At 35.3% G+C, this 17,977-nt stretch overlaps 1 protein-coding gene across 1 annotated transcript; it reads left to right on the top strand.

The window, feature by feature from the left end:
• Positions 1 to 957: 957 nt before the first annotated feature.
• LOC120091123 (Gut esterase (DUF1350)) lies at positions 958 to 16,654 on the top strand. The gene is made up of 10 exons (XM_039048977.2): positions 958 to 1,481; positions 4,297 to 4,366; positions 10,967 to 11,091; positions 11,429 to 11,537; positions 11,658 to 11,721; positions 11,808 to 11,863; positions 13,371 to 13,478; positions 14,915 to 15,064; positions 15,737 to 15,907; positions 16,071 to 16,654. The coding sequence occupies exons 1-10, from the start codon at positions 1,249 to 1,251 to the stop codon at positions 16,302 to 16,304; spliced, it is 1,320 nt and encodes a 439-aa protein (XP_038904905.1). The 5' UTR covers positions 958 to 1,248; the 3' UTR covers positions 16,305 to 16,654.
• Positions 16,655 to 17,977: the final 1,323 nt, after the last annotated feature.

Below are 17,977 nucleotides of genomic sequence, written 5' to 3'. Positions count from 1 at the left end.
TAAAGGTTAAACATAAAAAATGTCATTTATTTAGTCCAATATGAATATGAATTGTAATAATAATGTCCATAACTTAGTTTGAGAGTACAAACAAATTAGTTATTAATCTAAATAATTTTTTATAAATTTTGTAAATTACAGAAATATTAGTCTATATCAATATTTTATCAATATATCGATGACATATCTATAGAATTAAAATCTTCGATATCAATATCGATATTTTAATCCTTAGTTGGGGGTGGAGAAGAATAAGGATTGGAATAAGCTCACACGTTTAATAAAGAAAATTAAAATAAATAAATGTAATTTTGCAAGTTAATTGCTTTTTTAGTACAACAATTATAGAGATGGAAACCAAATCTTGGATGAGTGTATGCCAATTGTTGCTGAATTCAGCTTACTTTCACAAACTATTTTATGCCCCATTTGGCAACCATTTGATTTTTTTATTTTTGTTTTTTAAAATTAAACCTATTTCATCCACCGTTCTTACAATGACTTGCATTTTTCTTTAAGATTAATTGTTGAGTGCTTGGCCAAATTTTAAAGATAAAATCAACTTTTTGAAAACTACTTCCTTTAGTTCTCAAAATTTGGCTTGTTTTTTTAAACTATTGGTAAAAAGTAGATAACAAAAGAAGAAATTTGAAAGTAAAAATAGTGTCTATAGATTTAATTTAAAAAAAAAAACAAAAGAATAAAAGGTTACCAAACTAAACTTTAGCTAGCCAAAGTTAAAAGAAAACAAAATCTTGAGGAATATGGAAATAAAAAAAACTAGATTGTATTCTAGTATAGGTTTTGACCCCGAAACAGATAGGATATATTTTATATTAGTTGAACTATTAATTTTTGTTCGTCATAGTCAAAAGTACTTAGATAATTGACATACAATCTCTTTTTATGGATCAAGATTTGATCTATATCTATTCATATTATTTTCATTAGCTAACTAACCATCAAATAAGGAAACTTTTAAAATGAACTTTATCTCACCCTCAAACACTAAAACGGGTAATTTGCGAGAAAAGAACGAAGTTCTTTCTATCTTACCATTTTTATTCTATTTTATTTATTTAGGAGCGTCTCGTCTAGAGTCTTTGACCAAAATTGACAAAACCCAACAAATCTTTGCGTAAAGAATTGTTGTTCGTGAAAATGATTTGGAACGCGATGTCAAATGAATTGGCTAATTAACCTGAAATCAAGGCAAAACAGGTTTGAATGAATCCAGGAAGATAGAGGATGGCCAGTTTGTTGAAGCCAACGCATATACATCGGCATCCCCATTCTCATCCCATACTTCATCAATCACACAGATATCAGACTTTCAAGCTCCCCATAGCTCTAATTGGACGTCAATCACGCCATCAATTCATTCGAAATAGCCGAATCAAGTGCAATTATCAAGACTCTGGCAATGAACAGCCACCTCCTTCTACTTCCACCGCTTTGCAACTCTACTCCGATATCGAGAGGTTTTTTCCACTCCTCTTTCCCTTCTTCTGCGTTGTGGCTTCATTTTTTTTTTTTTTTTTGGGAATTTTGTTGTTGTTTCCATGATTATAATCAATTGGCCTGGGGATTTGTTGCAAGTTATAATTGTTTTCTTGAGTCAACTCTTGCTAGTTCAACTTTTTCCCGCACTTTTCTTTAGTAGTCTTGATTTAATTCATCCGCAATGTGTGTATTAATATGGTTGAGTTCTCTTCAATTGGGTCTTCCAATGTATTAACGTGGACTTCGAGAGAGTTGGGATAAGCTCAGGATAGGGAGAGATGTTGGTCCTGTTTTTAACTAAGAATATGAAGTAGCTACCTTTGGATGCCAGTACAAACGTGCAAGAAATATATGGTAGACAACACAACGACTGTTTTGCATCATCCCTCGAAAGCATGAAATGAGAAGTGACGTAGTTCGAAAATCAACTATTTAATCTTTACAAGGAGGGAAGTGAATAGTTGGCCGATTGATTGACAAAGACACGGTCCGCCAGTCTATATGCTTATACTTTTTTCATTATTTCGATGGCTGGCGTAATTGGTAGTCCTATAACAGAGAGATCTCAGTGAAAGCTCGGGTTTATATTAAAAGAACGAGAGAGAGAGAGAGAGAGAGAGAGAGGGAGGGAGAAAAGAAGGAAGATATTACTTGACTTAGTGAAATGATATGTCAAGATGAGAAGAGCCTTGAGGTATCTTTACATTTGCTTTATGGCTTACCAGTAGAATGTAATAGGGCATGAAGAAAATAAGGGGGGAAAAAAAACTAGGAAATGGAACATTCCTTGATCAGATGAAACTATGCTAGGTGCTAGGTCCTAACTCGTGAATACTTATGCAAAGAAGGAAAAGAAGGGAATTTCGCCCTGACAGTCAGTTAGTGGGGAGAGGTAACAAGCGTATATGTGAAAGGGGAGTAATTTTTTTTTTAAAGGAAACGATTCATTATATTAATAAATAAAGAGGAGCTAAAACTCAAAGTACAAGAGAGTTATACAAAGAGCAAAACGGAAATACAAGTGCTTCTAAAAGGATCAAGAGATGCACCTGGATGTCTCAACTAGGTTGACACTCCCTTAGCACCCTCATCATTTCCACTTCAAACCCATAACTGGGAGAGATAATATCAAGATTACAAAATGAGAGGACAATAACCAAAGAAACATCGAAAATGAAAATTTAATAATAAAGCTAAAACAGTGGCCTAAAACTTATGAAAATAAATAAAAAGTTCAATGAGTGGTGCTGAAATCTGGTAGTGTTTAATGCTGTCCGAAGAGGGGTGGGTGGGTGGGGGTTTATAATAAAGAAATAGTTTTTTCCCTTGAATAGGTGGTTGTTCCTTTCTCTATGTAGAATCCAGAAAAACAGCTTTAATGATGTAGCGCCATAGAGTCTACTTCTTATGTCTGAACCGATGTCCTAGCAATTAGGCTAGCAAGTCATGAGCATTGGCCATATGGGTAAAGCAACGACACTTTAGATTGACTAGCATTTTTATGTCTAGCACGTGTCTAGGACTCGTTGGACACATATCAGATACTTGTTAGCACAATAAATATGTGTTAGACACTAGTTGTACATGGTCAATATAGGTCCAACATTTGTTAGGTATGTATGGAACACTTGTTAAGTATATCAAATAGCAACATAATAATATAGGACAAAAAGTTTGAGACCGAAATACATCAAACTCATTTGTTTAAGCATGTAAATGTATAGATGTGTTGAGTGTATATTTTAATGAACGTGTCCTTGTCGTGTCAATATCTTAGATTTTCAAAAAATGATGTAGTCACTGTGTTCATATGGTATTGTATCTATATTTATGCTTCTTAGGAGTGAGGACAAGAGCAAGAGATGAAGATGTGATCTATTAAAATATATCAAAAGTGGTTTGGACCTTACAAATTACAAGAGGAAAACCAGAAGCCAATGTTTTATTCAAAAAATTCAAAAAAAAAAAAAAAACAATTTAAATAGAGCTTAAACCTTGTTTAGTAACAAGTCAATATCGAATGATCCCAAATATACTTAGACCTTGTGAGATTTTCCAAATAAATACTCTCGTAGAAGAGAAAATGATGGGAGCCGCAAGCTATCAGAGTGGAAATGTGTTTACTATCATATATATTGACTTGATGCCATAAGTCATTAATATTGTTAGCTAGAGACAAGTGCACAATAGCTGTTTGATTGTGGCCTCTATTGCATGAATATAATTAGTAACAAGTCAATATTGAATGATCCCAAATATACTTAGACCTTGTGAGATTTTCCAAATAAATGCTCTCGTAGAAGAGAAAATGATGGGAGCCGCAAGCTATCAGAGTGGAATTGTGTTTACTATCATATATCTTGACTTGATGCCATAAGTCATTAATATTGTTAGCTAGAGACAAGTGCACAATAGCTGTTTGATTGTGGCCTCTATTGCATGAACATAACAACAAATTGATGGGCCTCCATTGGTAAAAGCGTACTTAAAAGAAATGTGTCAAAAGTGGGGAGGAGTTAGTATGGTAGCAAAATGTTAATCGAGCGTCGTGGGCCGAACTTTTAATTGTGATGGTGGGTGAGTGAGAAAAGTCATAGGGGGAGGGTATAAATAAGAAATAGCATCATAGAGAGAGCACTTTTTTTATTCAGTAGGGTCTTTTATTCATCAATTACTACTACTAGTTTAATCATGATTTCTTGTATGAAGTAAATGGAATCCTTAATTTTCAAAGTTTGTTTTCTTGCATATCGTTGCTAAGCGATAGCTTTTTCAATTTTCATGCATTTCCAGACTGCTAACTGAGACAGTTAGGCAATCACAAGAGGCCTGGGGTGGTTTAAAAGACTGGACAGAAGTTGAGGTGATCTACAATTACCATATCTTTTATCATTTTTGTTTTTTTTTTCATGTTTGACTTGCAGTTAATTGTTTTCCATACATGTATTGGTACATATAGTCCATGGCAAATATACTTTTTGCAATACTTTTTAGTACCTTTGGTAAGTGGAATAGATATCTCAAAGGAGGATGGCTCACTCTTATTCAAGTGGTCTTTTTGAACCTCCCCCTTCCTATTACCATCTGGTTTTTGTAGCTCCTAGGAAAACATGTTCCATGATTGGCAGAATGGCCTGTGACTTTATTTGGGAGGCCCTATCGAAAAAATGTGTTTGCATCTTGGCAATTGGAAGATTGTAACTTTCCCAACCTTAAATGGCGACCTTGGTTTGGTCTTAACCAAAGATTAAAATATCGATATTGACATTTCAATTTTACGATTTCAACAAAATATCGATATCAATGGATATTTCTGTAAATCACGAATTTTATAAAATTTATTTAGATTAGTATTTGAGTTGTTTTTACTCCCAAACTAAGTTATGTATATTGTTATTAGGATTACTATTCATATTGGACTAAATAGATAACATTTTTATGTTTTACAAGCATTAATAAAAGATGTTGGAAAGATCTATAGATATTTAATATCGATATCAAACTCTTCGATTTATGGATATATCGACATATCAACAGATATTTCCATCCTTGGTATTAACCAAGGATAGAAATAGAGTATCCTCTCTAGGAGGGGGATGTTTGGGCCACCACTTGAAGTTGGTGGAGTGCATTCTTATAGACAACTCCATGTTTGGGGCTCCAAAGATAATAATGGTGTCTACAACTATTTATACCCAAGGCTACAATTAAGTATAGTAAATACTATTTCAAAACCCTATTTGCTATAATATTTACGATTTTCCATTCATTATCTCTCTTCTTCTTTGTTATTGTGTTTACTATTTCCTATCCATACTAGATAGTGCAGAAATGGTCTGCACCCTAAACATAGACTATCATAACCCACAGACCATAATAACTACTAATTATAATAACCAACTCAGCGCTCCAGACGCCCGATAAAGGATTTAGAAATTCTATGGAGTTCCTAACCACACCTTGGAAAAATGAGATGTTAAATGATCCACTGTCATCTTTGACAAGCTTTCCTCCATTTGCTGATGTTTAGCTCTGAAGTCATTGGTTTGGCATTCTAAGGCAGATAGATCTCCTCTGCAACCATATTTCTCCCATAACTGCTGGTGGTAGCAGCTCTTCTTTTGGCTTGAGGATTTCTTCAGTAGAGGCGTTGTGGAAAAACCTTTAAGACTTTATGTTCTTTCCATGTAGCAGCAAGGCAGGGAACTTGCTTGGGGACAACAAAAATGGGGGCTGGACTGTCAACTTTAGAAGGCCGCTTAAATATAGAGATTCAATGGACTGGAAATCCTTTTCCAATATAATCAACAGAAGGATTTCGTGGGCGCAAAGTAGGGTCTTTCCTTCTTCCCACTTAGGTATTTTCCTTGGTCATAACACATTTCATTTTGGGACCCGACGGTGATAAAGATTTGAAAGTGGCTCTCCTCATAGAAGAGAACCTTTTCTTGATAGGAGGTAGGCTTACTCTCATTTAGTCAGTTTTGAGGTGCACAAAGAGATCCTTTTGCTTGATAAGAGGGCTTACTATCACTTAGTCAGTTTTGGGGCACACTTCAATCCACTTTATGATTCTATCTGGGATCCTTGATTTGGTTAGTAATACCTTGGAGAAGCTTGTGAGAAATTTTTTAAGAGGGATTGAGGAGGGGAAAGACTCATTTAGTAAGATGAGAGTGAAAGGTGGTTTAGTGACAAAACTAGTGAATTTTGGAAGTTATATATATAGTAATGTAGGTAACTTAAGTGCTCGAAACAAGGATTTGTTGGCTAAATAGTTGTAGGACTTCCCGTGTGAATTTGATATGACCACTCCCTTTTGAATGGATCTCGGGTGGGGTTAAAGGCTCCGATAACGGGCAGAAATGCATGTTATTATAGGCCTTTTATTTAGAATTATGAAGGTTGATAAGTAAAATATGCGGTGATTATACTAAGAATTAATGAGAAAAGTGAGCTTGCGTCGATCAGCATTGAAAATCTCGGCTAACCCACTATTATGCGTTATTTTGCGTCCAAATGTTTATTTTTGTAGTTAACATAGGAATCGAACGCATGCAGTGATTCCCACCATCGCAAAAGGCGATCGCATATGTTCGTCGCATGAATGTTGCGGCCATTAATGCATGCGTCCATCGCATAGAGGTTGTGGCTACAGAGTAATAACCATAATAGAGGGATGAATGCAAGGGTGGTGGAATGTGATGGTACTTCGGAAACCAAGCATGAACGCATACCTCGGGAGTATCAAAAGATGATGTTGACATTTCACTTACCACGCCATTAGTAGCAGAGATTTAGAGCAGGTCCATCACGCCGTTAGCAGCAGAAATTCAGAGCAGGACCATTAATGTTGTCGATGACCGAACTCTATAAATAGAAGCCTTAGAGCCCAACTTGAAACCATTCGAGCTTCTGCCTTAGGGCAGATCCTTGTGATCCAGACGAAAGCGTGAGAAGACATTCTTTGAGAGCTCTTCATTCCTCCAACCATTCCGAGTGACAATCGGAGCTTCGCCGGAGATAGATCTCGAGAGAGACTACTCACCACCGGCAGCCTTGGCACACATCTGATGGAAGCAAGACATTGCCCATCTAGCCCTCTATCTCTCTTCTATCTCTGTATTGTATTACATTGTGGCTTAAGACATTAATACATTTTGTGATCAATGCATCTCTATATTTCCTTCGATTCCATCTTCATTTACCTCTTCTTATCAACCTTTACTTTCATTGCAACGACTAAGTAAGATTGCTAGAGTATCGCATACTTAATCATGCGACATAGACATATGAAGCATGTAGCAAACCACCGAGAGGTGTGCGTTGCACGGGTATTGTGAGAAAATCCTATTTGCTTAGTGTGAGGCTGTAGCAATGCTTGTCTATGAGTGGTCACAATGCTTGTCTACAAGCTGACCAGCGGCGACTAACTGCCCGAGAGGGTAAATAGTGGAACTCACTAAGCGAAGAAAGCAGTGTTCCTAGAGATGGGAATAATGTTATGTCAACCATGTTTTATGTGATTACCTTGTCTTATGAATGCATCATTCATCATTTGGACATACTTGAGATGGTAGTCTAAAAACCAAATCTAGGCTTGAGAGAGTCAAATTGGAACGCATAAGCAAGAATAGAAACTTAGACATAAGTTCTGTTTGCTATTACACAGTGCATGCACCCTATAGATAGGATATAATAGTATGCGATCACATCGCATGCGTCTAGAAGTAGGATACAGTGATATGCGGTCACCTTGTTTATATGTTAGACCGCGTGAGCAAGAATAGAGACTTAGACATAAGTCCTATCGACACTATCGCATATGCATCGCATGCGGCTTAGTCAATTGTGTATAGCATAATCGCATAACTTGTGCTGGCTGGGGTTACCCTTGCGATCAAGCTTAATGTTACAGTGAAGTTATCCCCTCCACCATTTTTATCTATTTTCTCATGCATCTTATTACGCGTTAACAGTTGTCATGTCTCTAACTCTCATAGTCATACTTCCATTGCTTAATCTGTCTAGTTAGGAGTAGGAGTAGCGCATAGCCCTTAACTTCATTATTCTTTTATTCTTCGCCGCAAAAACATTACTTCATAATATTCAGCTACAAGTCCTAGAGTTCGACCTCGGATTACCTCGAGAAACTTGCGATCTCGTTATACTTGGCGAGAGAGTAAGAAAACTTGCGGCAGGAACGCATAGTCATCGCATAGATTCTTAGACGCATATTGCATATCCCTTAGTCCAATGCATGACCAGCGACGCATGGAGAACAAACGATGAACGCATATTTATTTACTCCATTTTCCACGCATCAAGTTTCAATGCTGATCAATGCAAGCTCACTTTTCTCATTAATTCTTAGTATAATCACCGCATATTCTACTTATCAACCTTCATAATTCTAAATAAAAGGCCTATAATAACGTGCATTTATGCCCGTTATCACACCTCCAAACTTAGAATCATGCTTGTCCTCAAGCATGCCTTATACTTAGGAAATTCATAATTCACCCTTTGGCTTTCCTTTGCGATGACCAGCCTCTTAAAATATAATTTACTCATACCTCTAACCTTGGCAGCAACGCTCTCCTCAACTTTGGCTACTTTTTCAAAGAGATCCTTTCTAAGCTTAAATCAAGTAAGCCTCTGCTCAAAAAACTTTTTACCCATTTCCCGCAACTTTGCTTTTAGCTTTTAACAATGCGTTTGTTTAAAACAATTCATAGCTTTGCTATTTATTATTAGAATGCGGCGTTGAACTTGGTTACGCTCTTCGTTTTGGCTTGCCCCCACGGGTGTCATGTGGACAACCAACTTCGGTTGCATGCCATATTCAACTCAACTCTTGCCTTGGCTTAATTTGGGTTTGCGCCAGACAGAGGAGTTGCTCTTATGCGTTGATTTCGGCCACTTACTTTCGTTTTGGCTTACTTGCATGGGTGTCATGCGAAGTATCCAACTACAGGTAAATGTCTTTCACAACTTAACTCTTATCAGCTTGAGTTTCCCCTTTGCGCTGACAGTGGAGGTTTTATTGCCTTTTTTTTTTTAATAGCATCGCAATGTGATAGACGCATTTTTCCGGGACCACTACCACCCCCAAACTTAGAGAGCAGTAGCACTCTCGCCGAAAAGCTAAAGACAAACTCATCAGGAATGCGGTAACAAATGTTTGAGCAGAGGTTTACACATAACAAAACTTAGATTGTCAAACCTTGAAGAAGCTATTAAAAGCGAGGTGAGCCTTGCGATGTTTAGTTAGCGGATGTAGTGAATTATAAGTATCATCATGAATGCTAATTTATCAATGCAAAGGTAGGCAATCGGTCAAAAGAGAATTTCAAAAGGATAATGCATACAAGATAACAAGAAAAGAACCTTCGAGTAGAATAACCTTTGCAACCATGCTTTAGAATTCATGCGGTCAAAGTCATGCGTTGAATGATGGAGATGCTTCTTCCATAGTAACTACGCACCGAGGAGAATTATTGTCGCACCAACAAAGAGCAAATGCACCACATCCAAGAAAGTCAGCCGCATATCCAAAACAACAATAATCAAAATAAACTAAACTAGGAAAGCGAGGTAAAGATAGAGTAGAAGACGTCCCTGGAGAAATTGGAGTGAGGCCACCCCAAGGAGTCTTCCATGCAGGAGATTGATCTCAACTGCTTAGGTCAAGAGGCTCGCCCTGACCATTGGAACTTCCAGCAATTGTTGGGCGCATGTTGGTTGGCACGCGCTTATAACTGCCTTCAGCTCATGCGACTGATAGCCTTTCTGATCGACGCAAGCTCACTTTTCTCATTAATTCTTAGTATAATCACCACATATTCAACTTATCATCCTTCATAATTCTAAATAAAAGGCTTAAAATAACGTGCATTTCTACCCGTTATCAGGCTCTTCTAGTAATCCTTGGAAAGGTATCTCTAAATATCTCTTTCCCAATTCATTCATTGTTCAGTGGGTGGTGGGACAATGGATAAATGGTTAGGGATAGCACTCTTTGTGTTTTGTTTCCTCATTTATATTAACTCTCTTCTATGATGAATCATTTGGTCACATGCATTTTTTCTCATTTTGGGAGCTCTCCCTCTCCTTTGTTGGGGTTTTATCGTCCTTTGTCATAGGCCCATCTTTGGGTGTTTGGTGAATGCCTCCTTCTTGAGTGTTTTTGTCTTTACCTCGTTGTGAAAGTTGAAAATTCCTAAGAAAGTTAAGTTCTTCATGTGCCAGTCTGCCAGGTAATTCATAGAAGAGCTAACACCTTCTATCATCTTTCAAGGAAGTTGCATGGCTTGATAGGGTATTGTGTTGCATTCTCTATAAGAGGATGATAAGGATCTAGATTATATTCTTTGGAGCTATGATTTTGCACAATAGTGAGGAGTTGGTTTTACAAGGTTTTTGGCTTATTCTTTGCAAAGAGAGATGATTGAAGCGTTCCTTCTTCTTTCACCCTTTTGTGTGGAGGAGAGGTTTCTATGGCAAGTTGGGGCATAGGTAGTTTTGTGGGTTCTTTGACGTGAGACAAACGGTGCTTTTAGAGGGCTTGAGAGGACCTCAAGTGATGTTTGGTTTTTCATAAGGTTCCATGTTTCTCTCTAGGCATTGGTAGTAATTGTTTTTCATATTATCCTTTTAGGTTTTATTTTACTTGATTGAAACCACTTTTTATATTTTGGCTATTTTTTCTTTGGGATTTGTTTTTTATGCCCTTTAATTCTTTCATTTTTTCTGAATGAAAGTTCGGTTATTCATTTAAGGGGAAAAAAAGAGAAAAAAATTGAAGTTTGTATCAAGGCTCAAGATGAAGAACCACTGGGCACTACATATTTCAGCATTTCTTTACATCAGTTAATAGAATCTTAAGAAATAGATCCTTCATTATTTCCTTGTTCTTTTCTCCGAAACTCTTAAGAAGTTAATCTGCATTGTAAAATTTCAGGGAGCATGGGTTCTCAAACCACGAAACTCAACCCCAAAATATGTTGTACATTTTGTTGGGGGTATATTTGTTGGAGCTGCACCTCAGCTTGCATATCGCTTGTTTTTGGAGCGGCTTTCCGAGAAGTGAGGCTTTTAGTTCTACTCTCTTTATGAATTCATTTTTTTTCTATTTAATATTTTGATAGGTTACATATCTTTTCTATACTTGGATTGTGATGGAATAGGTATATATATTCCCGAGTGTTTTGTTCCTTCAAGTGGCACCAGATTTTTTTTTATCATACTTCCTTTTGTAGTCCTTTGATCGGTTAAACTTAAAAAGGTTATCAAATTTCATATTAGTTATTATACTATGTTTAATTGTTTGATAGACTTTAAATCCATGATCTTCATATCTTTGTAGACTATATACTTATAAATGAGAAATGTAGAAGATTTGACCAGACACTATTATGATCAGGGGTATTTTCATCATTGCAACACCCTATGCCAGTGGATTTGACTATTTCTTAATTGCGGACGAAGTGCAGTTTAAATTTGATAGGTGTCATCGGGCATTTCTTGACTCAGTGAGTTCTGTCTTGTTTTTCTTTTTTTCTTCCCTCTCTCTTGTTTGTGATGAGAAACATTCTCTTTTTCATTTTTTTCCCTAAAATCTTGAAGGAAAAAGTTAATTAGTTAATCTACAGGTACGAGATCTTCCTATTTTTGGTATTGGGCATTCTCTGGGATCTGTCATCCACCTTTTGATTGGTATCATAACATCTCTTTTATGTCAGGCACTGATATGGTTTGCAGCAAATCAAATGGGTTAGATTGCTAACTTATCTGTTCATCAGGATCAAGATATGCTGTGGAAAGAAGTGGAAATGTACTAATGGCATTCAATAACAAGGTATTTTTGCCATAAGTCATTGACATGAATTTGGAGTTTCAAAAATACGGTCGGATAAAGAATAGTCAAATACCAATTTGTTTGGTTTAAAATATTTATTACCTCGAAAAGGTAGATAGAGCTTCTTCTTTCTTGGTCATCAGAACTAGTATTTGGGCAAGCACACGAAAACGGTAAGGTTTTGTAGCACCTAAGCACATGGGCAAGGTGCATGTTTAAAACGAGAAATACAGTACACCTTAAATAGAATATTTCAATAACCAAATTTTATAGCCGATGAAACTGAACCTTACATTGAGAGGATGAAGTATACTGCGATATGACTATGTTTAGAATTATGATGATAATTTTGATAATAACATAATTGAACTCATAGCAATAACTTTATAAGAGCTTGTACTACTGATTATTACCAAAGTCATGAGGTGTTTGGTTGAATGAATTAAAGAAATGCACGTGTATTTGACAAGTATCTCTTGATACAATCTTTTTCTGGATGGCAGCCCATTTCTTGTTTAATTTGTATTAGATAAACATGAGTTCCATCTTAAAATCATTTGGCAAGAGAGGAGTAACTCATGTATCTTATAAAGATTGCAAGGTCTCTTCATTTTTTGATGTGAAACCTCAACATGCCCCTTCAAGATAGTACCTATTTGGGCTCACTATTCTTGGGTAGGATCCCAATTTTTGGACCAAAATTTTTGTTTGGGCTTCGTGGTCTTTGATACCATATTTGATAAACGAGAGGTTCCATCTCAAAACCAATTGCCAACAAAAGATTGAGTCATGCATCTTATAAAGATTGTTGTCTCTTTATCTTTTTGATATAGGATCCTCAACAATTTTGTTTTGGCAGCATTTTATGTCCTCCATACTCTTTTGTTCTTCTTTTGAGAAGTTTTTTCTTAATCAGAATAGGAAAAGAAGGGAAAAAGCCTTAGCATCAGTGATCAGTAGTGTTAAGGCATCTAGAATGGCGCAATGGATGGTTAAATGTCTTAATAAAATAACTCTATGACAATATAAAATATGTTAGTTATTTGTTATGCAATAATATTCTTAATTACTAATATTTACATTTTGTACTGTTAATATGTTATGGTCCCTCTCCACTCTGTCGTTTCTCTAAGCACTGATCATTTTTTTAAATCTTATTATCAACTATCGCGTGTAGTGGTATCACAGGTAATAATATTATTAGCACAATGTGAAAATGGTGGAAAGGAATGTGTTTTCTTTACCCTTAAAATTATCTCTCTGTTTGAAATGGTGGAAATCATCATCTTTTAGTAAATCCAACTTGCAAGCCCCCTTCGACTTTCTATTGAATGGTTCCTCTATTTCTCTCTCTGTTCCCCCCCCCCCCCCCCCAACCCCCAAAAAAAAAAAAAAAAAAAAAAAAAGAAAAACAGCTATGAAACTCTACTTATGTGTTGCGATGTTTCTTTGTCTGTGTCACCCTCTTTATATTTGAGAGAATTGACAAAAAGTACTCTGTTCCCAGGAGGCAAGCTCAGCTGTTCCTTTGTTCTCCCCAGTGCTTGTTCCAATGGCTCAAAGCATGGGGCCTCTCTTATCACAAATTGCGTCATCACCAACTTTTCGTCTAGGGGTGAGATCTTTTATCTTTTTATGATCCTAGTGATTAACGTGCATGGTTTTTCCAAAGCTTGATGCTGAGAGTTTCCGAAAGTAGTTTTGAGATGCTTGTTATTCTGAAATTTCATGACTATCTTTTGTTATTCTGAAATTTCATAATTTTCAGTTTTGCTGTGGTTGTAGCATAAACTAACATGAGTTGATGTTCTTTAGGTTAACCACTCTTGTCCTATCCGTTTTTATACTTACCCGTGTGTGTATTAATTATAATATGTTTTATCTATTTTATTTTATTTTTATAAGCATCATTGAGGATTTTATTTGCCCATTTTGTTTAATTTTTTTAATATGTTATAGTGTAATTTGAATGAAAAGAAGAAAATTATGATCAGATGCACGGTATCAAGATTTCTTTGTTCTACATTTCAAGTATAACGTTGGTGTATCATCATTAATTTAAAGTTGGGTATGTCACTAGTGTACCATTACTCATTGAACAAGATTTTGATAGTAAATCAAATATATCATTCGTAGATATAAAAATAAAAAGGGTATGATCAGAATAATAAAATATACGGGAATTTTATTTAAAATATTTTACTACATTTGCAAAATTCAAAAATCGTTGCTAGATTTGCAAATATACCAAATATTTTGCTACCCATACCAATTTGTATTTGTTTATATGCGGAAATTGTGGTGTATAAAAATTATCTGTTATCTACCATTGGTTTTCTAGCTACTTGAAAGCTCAAACCTAATGCTTTAGGTGGATAATGCTTTCTAGTAGACAATCAGATTATACAGTTTTCTGCACTTTGTGTATCTTCTATTTTTCTTGCTCATTTTCCTTGTAGTTTGATAGTCATATCGAGATTCAAGAATCTTGTTTCTGATTTTAGCTGCTGCCAAACCTTATTAGTAGTGCGTTTGGAATAGCTTCTGAGAAAAAAATGTTATTTTTTTAAAAAAAATCATATCGCTTTTTATACTAGCACCTTTAGAAAAATTAATAATTTAATGTGTATTTAATATTACTTATGGAGTGATCTTAGATAATAAAAAAATGTTTTTTGATGATATTAATTTAAAAACTAAGAACCACTTGATGATGCAAAAATGACTACAAAATGATTAATTGAAAATTCTCCACATATGTATTTAGGAAAAACAGTTGTAAATAATAGTATCACTTTTGAATGTGGTGTAGACAAACAAATTTGTTATTTAATACCCTAAAAGCATTTTTATTAACAATATTTTAAGGATAAGTGCTTAAACTAGAAGGTATGCTAAACACACCATAGACGTCCTAAATCTCTCTATTCCATCTAGAGTGGGATCTTTTAGGTCTCTATGAAAGATCGAGGTCTCTTGTTATAAGCATGAGTCATGAATTCATAGTATCATCTCAACAGAAGTTTCATTTTTGTTAATATGCATCTGCAGGCAGAGATGACAATGAAACAATTAGAAAATCTTAGCCCTCCGATATTGAAGCAAGTTCTTCCTTTAGTTGAGCAGCTGCCTCCTTTGTACATGGATCTGGTGAGAGGAAGAGAAGATTTTATTCCAAAGCCGGAGGAAACTCGACGACTTGTATGTCCCAGAAAAATAATTATTACTATTTATCCATATTGTTTGGTTCTATATTTTTCTTCTTTACTGGCTGTGGCTCTAGGAGCACACAAATATTTTATTTGGCTGGTTTTGATATTTTACAACTGGTTCTAAGTTGTTTAATTTTATAGCTGGGTTTGTGTGTTTTTATTGTGGATTTTGTGCAATTAATTATTTGGCTTTTGCACAATCTTTTACATTAAATTTGAAAAAGGCATTGATTTGAACACTTATGCTTACCTAAGTACAAGAGTAACTAATGATTTTTCTTCGGGAGAAAACTATTGTCACTTGTTGAGATCGGCTAAGTTCTCTAAAGATGGCAGCTGACTTCCGGCATGGTATTATCTTAAGAATCCTTAGAGGATACATCTTACTGCTTGTTCCTATTTGCCTCACTGCATATGAAAATTGTTTGGGGCGTAGGGCTTTTGGGAATTGTATGTTACTCCATCATTTTTGTGTCTGTGTAGCTATTTTTGTTCTTCTCGAGTCTGTGACCAAAGTGTAAATTGCTTGCAACGATTTTAGGATGAATGATGGTATACCTGCACTGCCTGTGGTCTACACTTCACAATTAGTGCAGAAGACATTCTTAAACTTTAGTTATAGAAATGCACTTACACATTTTATTGTGGAATGCTTGATCAGATAAAGTCATACTATGGCATTTCCCGGAATCTTCTTGTAAAGTTCAAGGATGATACAATCGATGAAACTCCAATACTAGCTCAGTTACTTAGCTCGGAGTCTGCAATTAGTTCAATGCTGGACATGTCAACTCGGTCGTTGCCTGGCAATCACGGATTACCCTTGCAGCAGGTCCTCCCTTTCTCCCCATTTCATCATCTATGAACAACGAATCACTTTCATCTTGTTATTGCTATTATCATTTCCAAGAAGATTAGAGATGAGAGGATTGGGATTTGAGTTTCTGGTTCTCATCTCTTCTTTGAAACTAAAGAAGTTTTCTCCTTATTTATAGGGCCTTCCCGACATACCACCAGCAATGGCGGATGCAGTGAATAGAGGTAGCGAGCTCTTTAGCAATCTAACTGCCGGAACACCTTGGGAGACTGTTGCGAAGGAAGTGGGAAACACATTAGGTGTAGACTCGAAAGTCCTCCGGGCTGAAGTATCTAAGGATCTAGACCTGCTTGTCGAAGTGGTAACATCTTGGATGGCCTCAAACATGGGTCCGAAACTTTTGAGGCCATAAATGTTGTCGGTGCCATACGTATTTTCGGTGGATGTGTATAGTATACAGATACTGCGAAGATTCTGAATTGCTCCAGTTATGGTTCTTATCTGAATGCAATATTGTCCTTGACGGGCCATGCACGCGCAACAGCATCAGCCAGTCGTAAATTGTGGCATCTTTGGAGTTTGGACTGATTTTGCTTCTTTGCATAATGTTCTGTTTCAAGTACACTTGCAATTGCTGTAACATAAATATTTCCAACGCTTTCCTGGATCTCTATTTATTGAATTATTCACAGGAAGGCTGGTATAGTGATAAACAACTTTTCAGAGCTATATATATAAATCTACTGATTTGCCCTTGTGTAATTACTTCATTCTCTCTATTTGTAGCAAAAATAGAATTTGCTATTTTAACTATATCAAGTGTCTAGATTCTGATTTTAATGTATATTTCTCCATATAAGTTTAATTTCTCATATTGAACAAGAAATTGAAGATGCTGAGTTGCAACAAGCTTTCCCAACAGAAATTGCCTTGTAACCCTCTTTAAGTTTAGTCGTTCTGTTTGGGGTAGTTTGGAAACGTTCCTCCTCGTTTCCTTTTTTTCTTCTTCTTCTTCTTCTTCTTTTCAGGAGCATAAACATTTTGTAATAGATCTTATTTTCTGTTTTGCATTTTTTAGAAATGTTTTAATATTGTGTACAAATCTATCTATATTATATATAAAAATGATTACGAGGGGAGAATCTTTACATACTTATTTCGTCCATTCAACTTTTCATAATTCTTATTTTATCTTTCATCACAATTATTTACGTTGAGGTGGTTAAACGTGAAATGACGTATTCTTTTATGTAGGAGTGTGGTCTAGATCATAAATATGAAACATCGTGATCTAATGAGAGAGACATATTTGAACAGATAGTCACGCCGTTTTCTTGTTACAACTATTTTGGTCGGAGTAGTATATTTTTCGTGTGTGGGTGTGGTGTACACTATAGATATAAAAAATTATGATTTAATGGTAGAGATATGTTTGAATAAACAGTCAGATCATTTGCCACGTTACAAATATTGAGGTTAAAGTAGCATATCTCATGTATGAGTGTAACTTAGATCGTAGATATGAAGCATCAATATCTCACAATGAAGATATATTTGCAAGGACAATCACGTTTTTTTATCTTTTAAAATAATATAAATTCCTATTTTGTTACTATTCGGGTAAAATAATGTCAAAAAATTATTTTATGCATTAATTACAATTTTTAACTTTTTTTTCTCTATGTACTCAAATAAACTATAAAGTCTATATAAATGAGGCTATAGAAGAAAATCTTTTGTTTCCTATTTTACCCTTGCTTTTGTTTTTAGTAAATCCTTATTTTACCCTTTTTTGATGGGAACACAACTCTTGAGTGTAGGTGTGTATTAAGTCCAATATATGTAATTAATATCGATGGAATGCAATTCTTCTAACCCAAATAGATGTATCTAAAGCCCAATATGTGTAATTAATGTCGATAGAAAACAACTCTTCTAATCCAAATAGATGTATCTCATCGTCTTTTTTAATATAATATAGATTTATTATTATTATTATTATTTATAATGTTACTTTACATGTGAGAGTGGTGATTTGAACTTGCAAATTTTTTAGAAATAGTATAAATATTATAATCATGATTC

The sequence above is a fragment of the Benincasa hispida genome, chromosome 11 (genome assembly GCF_027475165.1).
Source record: "Benincasa hispida cultivar pf3 chromosome 11, pf3_genome.v1.1, whole genome shotgun sequence".
Classification (NCBI taxonomy): Eukaryota; Viridiplantae; Streptophyta; class Magnoliopsida; order Cucurbitales; family Cucurbitaceae; genus Benincasa; species Benincasa hispida.
This window is presented reverse-complemented; position numbering and strand designations above follow the sequence as displayed.

Bases quoted from the DNA above. Each gene is read 5' to 3' on its own strand.
- LOC120091123 (XM_039048977.2), top strand. From the start codon at position 1,249: ATGGCCAGTTTGTTGAAGCCAACGCATATACATCGGCATCCCCATTCT. The intron at 1,482-4,296 runs GTTTTTTCCACT...ATGCATTTCCAG, and splicing joins CTCTACTCCGATATCGAGAG to ACTGCTAACTGAGACAGTTA. The intron at 11,864-13,370 runs GTATTTTTGCCA...CTCTGTTCCCAG, and splicing joins TAATGGCATTCAATAACAAG to GAGGCAAGCTCAGCTGTTCC.